The sequence below is a fragment of the Sceloporus occidentalis genome, unplaced genomic scaffold (genome assembly GCF_023333645.1).
Source record: "Sceloporus occidentalis isolate IW3139 unplaced genomic scaffold, rSceOcc1.0.p SCAF_1, whole genome shotgun sequence".
NCBI lineage: Eukaryota > Metazoa > Chordata > Lepidosauria > Squamata > Phrynosomatidae > Sceloporus > Sceloporus occidentalis.
Genome location: NW_028316981.1, coordinates 50364803 through 50374545, shown reverse-complemented (window position 1 = coordinate 50374545; position 9743 = coordinate 50364803). Strand labels below are relative to the sequence as shown.

The 9743-nt window shown below is 39.1% G+C and overlaps 1 protein-coding gene across 1 annotated transcript in view; it reads left to right on the top strand.

Annotated features, from left to right (window-relative positions):
- Positions 1–3208: 3208 nt before the first annotated feature.
- The window catches only part of FAM149C (family with sequence similarity 149 member C), an 86844-nt gene continuing 80309 nt past the window's right edge, over positions 3209–9743 (top strand). The window contains exons 1-2 of the mRNA XM_089497260.1: positions 3209–3749; positions 4958–5068. Of these exons, the coding sequence (XP_089353386.1) occupies positions 3209–3749; positions 4958–5068 (652 nt within the window). The remainder of the gene's footprint in view (positions 3750–4957; positions 5069–9743) is intronic.

Genomic DNA, 9743 nt, shown 5'->3' with positions numbered 1-9743 from the left:
GTGAGGATTTGAAATGGGGTCTCCCTAGCCCTTACCCAGTACTCTTTAATAATAATAATAATAATAATAATAATAATAATAATATGATTTATTTATAGTCCACCTTTTCTCAAGGAATCAAGGCGGGTTACAACATCTTGAAAACCATACATTGGAATAGAGTAAAATATCAGTTACCATTGAAACAAATTCCCCTCAACCCCCTAACCAAATTTAAAAAAAATGCAATCAAGGAAGTAGAGTAAATAAGAACATTTAACCGTTATATTCTACTCTTTAGAATGTTATAGCACAGTTATGTGTTAGGCTGAATAACAATAGGCTGCAATGTTTGGAACATGACTGCTGAAAATTGAGCTGAGCTGGTTTTGGATGATTGTTTTTATGATATTTGCAACACAGTGAATAATTCTAGTATTAGAAACAGATGCTTTATACTGAATCAAATCTCTAGTCCCTTTAGCTCAGTATTCCTAGCACTGACTGGCATCAGTTCTCCAGGGTTTCAGGCTGAAATGTTTATAACCCTATTTGAAGATGCCAGGGACTGAACCTGGAATCTGATGGGACTCTACCACTATTCTATGGTTCCACAACTTAACTCTTCACTTAAGGGGTGACTATTTCTAATAAAGGAGGGAGTGCTATCAACCCCTATAGAACACTTTCCTTCCAGAATAAAGTCATGAAGTCATTTTCAGGACCAAAAAAAAATATCCCCTCTGCCTCTGTCATCTGGAGAACATCTTTTTGAAACACTGATTCATAATGGGAGGTGCTGGCTTTTCTTGGTAGCATTTTGTATTGTATGAAGAAGGGAAGAATGAGAATGGAAATAGCAATGAATGACTTGAACAAAGGTAGGCCTGCACAAATGCAACAGTTCTCCCAAGCTGACTTATGTGAGGAAGCTGAACTTAATTTGTCATTCCTCGATATCAGCCCCTAGCCTGTCATAGAAAACTGAACTTACCCTATATACTCACGTACAAGTCGATGTCGTGTATAAGTCAAGGGAAGGTTTCAGGGTCAAAATCCTGGATTTTGGTATGACCTGTCAATAAGTCAAGGGTAAAACTTAGGGGGCTATAGAGAAGGATGGAAAGGGGGAAATACCACTTCCGTCCCTCCTCCTCCTTCTCTGGACCTTTCCCAACCGATTCCCAGGTGCTGGAGGAGAGGTTTTAACATCGGGTTGAGAAAGGATGCAAGTGGATTTAAATGGAGCATTGTTTCCATAGGAAGCAAGGTGGAGACAGAAGTAAGTGGTTTTAAATGGTTTTTCCATAGGAAGCAAGGTCTTGCAAAAGGGACCAGAGAAAAAAGCAAGTGGATTTAAATGGAAAGTTTTTCCAACAGGAAGCAAAGGCTTGCAAAATGGACTGGAGGGGGAAGGCATTGGTGATCAGACTTGCTTGCTTTAGGATCTTTCTAAGCACTACTGATGTATTGGCCCTTATATAAGTCTACTCAAAATTTTAGGGTCAATTTTGGGGCATACATTTCTTAACTAATAGTCGGCACATAAAACTTAGACTGGCAGTTTATTAGTTCCATCTGAAAGTTTACTTTGTAATTAAGAAAGTGCTTCAGTTGCCTTTTCTAATTAAATCAAAAGTAATTTATTCGTTACACTTGGAATGCCTAAGACGGTTTTTATACTTCTCATTGTTTAATGTAGGGACAATAAAAACAGGCATGGCTGCTTGTGCTGGGAAGTATGAATGCCCCCTAAATCTCATGTTATAATGCTCATAGTCTTTTCAATAATCTATGATGGTTCAATTTGCTTCTCATTCTTCAAACCTATTTAAAGAATATCAGAAGTAAATAAGTGTGAAACTCAGGAGTACTGGCTTACTAGAATTGGTCTCATAATCCATTAATGTACTATATAATAAATTTTAAGAAAGTAGAGGCTGATCCATATATGTCTATATACTCAATTTTAAGGAGGTAGAATAATGAGATGTAGTTTTCTTTCTCCTTCTGCATGTAAATCCCACTTTTCCACCACATTTTATTCTTTTTTTGCAGCTGGACCATTAATCTCATACTGCAGTCTCCAAATCATAATATAGAGCTCAGGTCTTATACATCTGTCATCTAAGGAAGACAATGCATAAACTTGCACAGATTTAATTTTCTAGTTAGTCCAATAAAATACATTGTATCTCTGCTGAAGCCCAATTATGATTTTAAATGAAGAAAGATCAAGGACAGTTTAACATGTGACAACAAACTGCACATTAATCAGTTTTATTTCATCATAATATCTTGTGGACTATAATCCACATCCTCAGATGCATGGAGTACAGCCTAATAGAACACAGAGAGTCATTTATACAAATGCAAATGGGGGGAAGAATGTGGAATAGATTAGAAATGCAAAACATGATTATGGCTGTGGAACAAAGGAAATTAAAAGGAGGAAGATAAATAGGGGTACACTAAGAAATTCCAGTCTCTCAACATAGGTTTAAACAGAGATGGTGACTTTTTAAGGACTCTAAAACTCTTGTAGAGCACAGTAATATGCTGATTTTTATTCAAGGATGTGTATATATCCTCTCTTCCATCTCCAAGAAAACTCACTTCTTGTTTTGTGACTATGTCTGACTATTTTTTCTAGTTCTGACCTCTACCAATTTAGCAGATAGACAAGATACAGATTTTTCTCTGCCACACATGTATTCATCTGTTCATCTATACTCAGATGTAAATGTGTCATCCTCCTTTGTCCTTTTAACTATGTTGTGGCTAAGACCAATGTAACTGTGCTGTTCACTTGGTTACCATGCCAGTCTCTTTTGCATTTCTGTTACATTCCACATCTCCCTCTCACATACAGTTGTGACTAACATCATCAATTTTTTGCTCCTTTATTATTATTAACACATTTGGCTGATGAAGAAGCCAGTAGAGATTTGAAAGCTTGCAATGTATATTTTATGCATTTTGGTAGGCCTAAAAATGGTATCACTGTTTTGTGTATTTTGTATGTTACTGTACTTTGCTATATGGCCAACATGGCTACCCCGGATATGTCACATACAATTGGTTATCTTTAAGATGCAACAAGAATCCTCTTTTTAATAGTGAAACAAACTTAACATGATTATCTCTCTGAAAAATCTTTTAAAGAATTGCAGAGATTTCTTTCAACATTCTTCTCCTTCTTTAGATCTCCTTGCATCAACTACAACCCATGAGTGACCACAAGGCTGACTCTAAGGGTGACCAAAAGAGTAACCCAAAGAGTGAACAAAAGGATAGCCCCAAAACTGAGCAAAAGGCTGAGCAAAAGGCTGAGCAAAAGGATGAACAAAAGGATGATACAAAGAAAAACCTTGATTATGAACACATTAAAGCCAAGGCACCAAGAATTTTGGCTGAGATGGTACATATGCTTCTCAGATGGCAGAAAATGGGCTTCCATGTGCCACGGGGTGTCAAGAATATATTTGAGTTCACATGGGATGAGCTCATGGTATCACCACAAAGGAAATCCTTCACTGGTTTATATTGTCCCATTGTCAAATTCCTTCCTTTCGATGAGGCTGACTTTTCTTCCACTGCTACTTCCAGAGCTCAAAAGGTGCCCCCCTCTGCCTCAATGCCAAAGGCCAATTATGTAACCCCTTCATTTGAAAATCAGCAGATGCTCCTCAAGTTCCAAAAACGATCGGTCCATCTCTTGACTGAATTACTGAAAGTGAAGATGAAGATAATGATTGATGCAGTTGCTGGTGAGATCACCTAAGTATGCTTGCTTATATATATGGGATATATGGAAATCCTGAACTGAAACAGGCATTTTGAGGTACAATGTAGAGAGGTATATTTTTCATTAAGTCTGTGGATCCTTTATGGAGGAGTTCAAAAGAGGGCAATACAGTATTATCATAATTCATATTGAGATCATCATTCCAGCAAACAGAGGAATAGCAATAGTCTGGCAGCTAAGAGAGCAACTACACTTTCCCACCCCAGCACCGATTATGAGTGAGGGCAAAATAATAAAGTAAATTTTGCCCTCACTCTGGACTGTCTTTTTTTTTTTTTTGCTTGCTCATTAATGTAATTATATAGTTACATCTGATTGGCTATTTGTATCTTGCCACAGCCATTGTACAATCACCGGCTGACTAGTATTACTGAAGGAAAGAGAAGAAGCCCCAAATAACCAACTAACTATTCAAAACAATGACACAGAAGCAGAACAAAGAGAAAGATTTGCAGAATCTTTTCCCCCAGAGAACATTTTACTGCAGTTCTCTAAAAGCCCATGGTACACCACAAAATGTTCAAATATAAACATTAGATATAATCTAAGTTATGGGGAAGCAAAGTGCAGCCTGGGAATCACTTGTAACCCCTGGACATAATTTTGCAGCCCCTGAAGATTCCTGCCCAGGCCCCCAAGACCCCCACCCCCATTTTTTTGGTGAGATTTTCAGGTGTTTTCCAAAACCAAAGAGCTGCCAAAGTGTGCGTCAAGCCCCACAACCACCCAAAAAAGAAAGAGCCAAAACATCTCTATTTTTGTTGGAGTCCTCCTCAAAAATGGTTACAGGAAGTAACTCAATGTCATTTCCAGTCACATTTTGGATAGGACTCAGATGAGAGCATATGAAAGAGATATGAAAGCAATGTCAGTGGGATCAGGCTTGTGAGGCTTGTGGGGACATCACAGGAGAGAAAATTGGCCTATATGCAATTGTTCACCTCTACACTTTGCTAGAGAATCTTTCTAACCCTGATTCTGAATTGGTTTCCCGTAATCCCTGCCCTTTGAGTATACTGACTAGGGCTGATTGGAGCCTAAAGTCACCAAGTTCCCTGCACAAAATCTGCACACATTTGCCATTTTACTCATGGTCACTGTTTATAAAACTACACCTTAATTATCATTGGATTATTACTATTTTTTTCAACCACCATATCTCTTTCCCAGGCCCCAGCAGTGAAGAGATTGCAAGGAAGCTTCTGGAAGCTGGTCAACAGCTATGCCCTAAAACGCAGGAAGAGGCAAGTGATTTCATGAACAAAGAACCAAGGAGGAAAGGTCAGCAAAGTAACAGTGCCATCAGATCTCTGTACTCTGTGACAGTAGCCTCCCTCTACACTAAGATCTACTGTCCTCTGCAGCTAGATGTGCTTTCATTTCTAGGTGATTTGCATGTACCAACGTGATCTGCATAAGCAGTAATGCAATTAATATAGTAGAAAGATTAGCTAGATGAAGGCCATGTATTGGTATATATGTGAAGGTGATAGAATGGATACTACTCATTTAAGACTGCAAGATGGGGAGATTCTTTTTTGAATTTGTGTGTCCACCTACCGTTTGGGAAGGTGCACCCTATAACCAAATACATATACATCAGTAGAGGGAGTCATGCCCTCCAGAAGTGTTGAAGTATGAATTTGCAGAACTCCTTAACTGTCAGAACAGAATGTGGAGAAACAGAATGGTTCCCAATTGGCAAAAGGGTCAGGCAAGGCTGCATCCTTTTGCCTTATCTGTTCAACTTTCATGCAGAAAATATCATACAAAGAGCAGGCTTGGACAAAGAAAAGGAGGAGCGAAGATAGGAAATAACATCAACAATCTAAGAAATGCAGATGACACCATACTACTAGCAGAAAACCTCACAGACTTGGAACAACTACTAAGGAAGATCAAGGAGGAAAGTGGAAAGGCAGGATTACTGCTAAACATAATGAAAAAATCATAATAACCATGGAAGATCTATACAAATTCACCCTAGATAAGGAGGAAACTGAAATAGTAAAAAAAGTGTCTGTACCTTGATCAAATTTTGATCAGAATGAGGATTTCTGTCAAGAAATCAGAAGACTAGGAATGGGGAGGGCAGCTATGAAAGTACTAGACAATATCCTAAAGCATAAAGGTATACAACTTAGGACCAAAACAGATGGCCACAAAGTGGCATCTTGATGATGACACTTTGGTTGCTGGATTAGGGCTGCAGGAACCGCACGCCATGGCCCCAATCTGCCATTTTTCCAGCCCAAAAAGAAGTGGCAAAATGCCAGTCCTTTTTGGGCTGGAAAAAAGCTGCCCTTTCTGCCACAGTGGTGGCTTTTCTCTGTTTGTGCAGCATGGCATGTGTAAACACTCTGATGCCACCTGATGTGTGGGCAGCGGCGTGGCATGACACCAGCTTGGGGGCGGTGTTGGGGTGTCTGGCATGCATACACCATGCCACCATGCCACCCTGAAGCCGGCTCTTTATGCCAGTCTGCTTTGCCACATTATATTAAAGTTACAGTTGTACAAACCATTTTATTCCTCATCACCACATCCAGTTATTAAAACTGGACAGTGAAGAAAATGGATAGGAAGAAAAGCAATTCATTTGAAATGTGGTGCTGGAGATGAATGCCGAGGATACCCCGGATGACCCAAAAGACAAACAAATGTGTTCTAGAATAGATCAAATCTGAAACCTCTGTGGAAGCCAAAATGATTAAGTTGAGCCTGTTATACTCTGGCCACATTATGAGAAGGCATGACTCATTGGAAAAGACAATAATGCTAGAGAAGTTGGAGGGATGTAAAAAAGAAGGAAGACTACATGCTAGATGGATGGACTGTATTAAGGAGGTCACAGGTATGAATTTGCAGGACCTATGCAGAGTAGTGGTGGACAGGAAATCTTGGAGATGTCTCATCCAGAAGGTCACTATGAGTCAGGATCAACTCAAAACCAGTTAACAAGTGGCCCTTGGTTCCTCTTCTGGCGATGGGGAGATTTGTTTACTTCTCTGTAATATTCTTGCCCAACTAGTAGTATAAGACCATGGTGGTGGAACTTCTGAAGAGGAGACGTAATACTTAAAAATATAAAACAGTATGAAAACACAGGAATACCAGTTACAAAGCTCCTTAAAGCAAAGCTTAAAGCAATCTGATAATGTATTAGTCAGCAGGTTAATATGTGAAGTTTTAAATAGATGTTGAAAGCTCAGGATTATTGAGACTTCCGGTGTGATGGTGCTGTGAGGAGGACGTGAGTTAGGAGGCTCCTGACTCTGCCCTCCGCAGCGACGGTGCTTGTTGGAACAGGGACACCACTTTTCCCGTTCATACCCTACTCCGTTAAGGAAGGGTAAACATTTCAGCTTGTTGGGGGCTCTTGGAAGAAGAGTGGGAGGGGGTAGGTTCATCCCCCCTCCACACTGCCAGAGCCGAAGAGTTGCTATCTCCCGCCGCTGCAGTCGCTCAGTATTGACGATGTCTGCAAAACCCACACCAATGTATTATTATTTTAAGAGAAGAGTCTAAGAAGAGAGATCTTGCATAAGTTGTGGTACTTACTGTGCCTTATTCCATGGATAAGAAGAGCTTTTGTTTGGACTAAGCCGGCATGAGTCTGTTACTTTGTGAAGATTTGCTATCTGTAGGAGCCTACAGTAGCAATTGATTAGCTGAGTAGCTGAACACAATCAAGTGAAGAAGATGTGGAGGAGACTGCCTTTATTCTCTTTTCCAGTGTTGTGGGTCTAATTTATTTGGAGGAATATAACTGGAAAATCTTGATACAGTGGTCCCCCGGGTTACGAAATTAATTCGTTCCGCTGCCCTTTTCGTAACCCGGAAGGCTTTCGCAAGCCGAATTGCCATAGGCGCTAATGGGGAAAAGCCGCGATTTGGTGCGAAATAGCGCCGAAAAGCACCAAAAGTTTTTTCGTAACCCGAAAAAACTTTCGTAAAGCGGAACAGTTTTTTTAAATAATTTTTTTTCGTAACCCGGGAATTTCGTAAGGCGGCGCATTCGTATCCCGGGGTACCACTGTATTTGGAAGCTTTTGAGGAGGACAGTTAGTTAAGAGGCTCTTATGTGCCCCAACTTGATACTTTTTAGCTTCCAAGTGGCTATTTCCTTTGCTGTGCTGCTGTTTTTACTTGTTCCTGCCTGATCCCGCAGTGCTCTACATAACTTTGTTACTTTGTGAAGATTTGCTATCTGCAGGAGCCTACAGAAGCAATTGATTAGCTGATTAGCTGAACACAATCAAGTGAAGAAGATGTGGAGGAGACTGCCTTTATTCTCTTTTCCAGTGTTGTGGGTCTAATTTATTTGGAGGATTATAACTTGACGTGCTTCCTGTGCTTCTCCTCTTGGACCTTTTGGATTATTTTTTTGCTCTTGGACACTTTATTTGAACTGGTATCAGGCTATTCTGAAGAGTATTTGAGATTTTCTCTCTGGTTGGAATAGAGCTGTGGATAGAGTTTTGGGATCCTAATACTCTTTTTTCTGGCTGAAGTAGAGTGAATGGAAACAAGAGAGTCTCTGCGTAAGAAGGGAAGTGTAAGATCGGGAATCTGATACTGATACTGTATTGTATTGATGAATTGACTTACTAAAAGTATCCTTCATTGGACAATTCATATCCTTTATATCCTTTCCAACTATATATACTTGCATTGTATTGTTAAAGGCAACACTTGACTGTGACTTAAATAATTTAAGAGTTTTTCTAACATAAGAGAAGAACAGTTCATGTGCTAGCTGATATTCGTTAAATGACTGTGATATTTGGCCCTTTTTTCAAGTTTTCTTAACAATTGATTAATATTTATGGGATTTAGAATATATATATATAGGATATATTTAGAGAACATTTGATTATATCAGCTGACTCCATTAACTATTTGAGCTTTGGAATAATGGACAGATTTTATTCCCTTTCTTTGAACTGATTAATAAGATGGAAGTTTGAATAACTCTAGTATTAACAACTTTTCATTGTTTATGAATATCTCTTTGCATTATTATTATAATTGTGTTTTGGAGGACATGGTTTGAATTTGACATGTTGCATTTACTTGGAAGTACATAGACACGATATTGTCCTTATTTTCTTTGATATAGAAGGAGGAAATTGCTATGATGGCAAATATGAAGAAAAATCACACTCAGGCACAAGCTCAAGCACCTATTCAGAGAAGAGGCTCTAGAGAGGATGGGGTTAGGACCACTGACCCTACCTTAATGGTGCTAGAAGAACTAAGGAAAATAAGAGCTGAGATGAAAGAACTTCGATCAGAATTGAAAGAGGATATTAAGGAATCAAACAAAGAGCTGAGAGATGAAATTAAGGAAATGAGAACAGAAATTAGGAAAGACATTAAGAAAGAACTAGACAGTGTTGTTAAGAGAATGGACAAAATGAATTCGGAGATAGTAAAAACGCAAAATGATGTGGAAAAGATTAAAGAAAGGACTGAAGCATTGGAGAAGACAACTGTGGGTGTGTGCCAAAAACAGGAACAGCAGCAACGAATGGATTTGAACCAGGAACTTAAATATAGAAATAAATGTGTTAAGGTGAGAGGTGTTCCAGAGAGACCAAATGAAGACCCTTTTGAACGACTATTACAACCCCCGGTGGATTTTCTAGGCTATTCTAGTGAAAGAATGGAGATGGAATTGGATAGGATTTTCAGAATCAACTCTGTGCAAGCTAAAGAAAAAAATTACCCCAGGGATATAATAATTTGTTGTACAAGAACAAGGGTAAGAGATCTGATTATCCAAAAGAGTTATGAATCTGACCTTATTATCGAAAACATAGAAGCTAAAGTCTACAAAGATATTCCACCATTTGTTATGCTGGCAAGACAGAAATACAGGAGCCTGACTATGATTCTGAGACACCTAAATTTAGAATACAGATGGGACAGACTGGAAGGCCTATCCTTCATT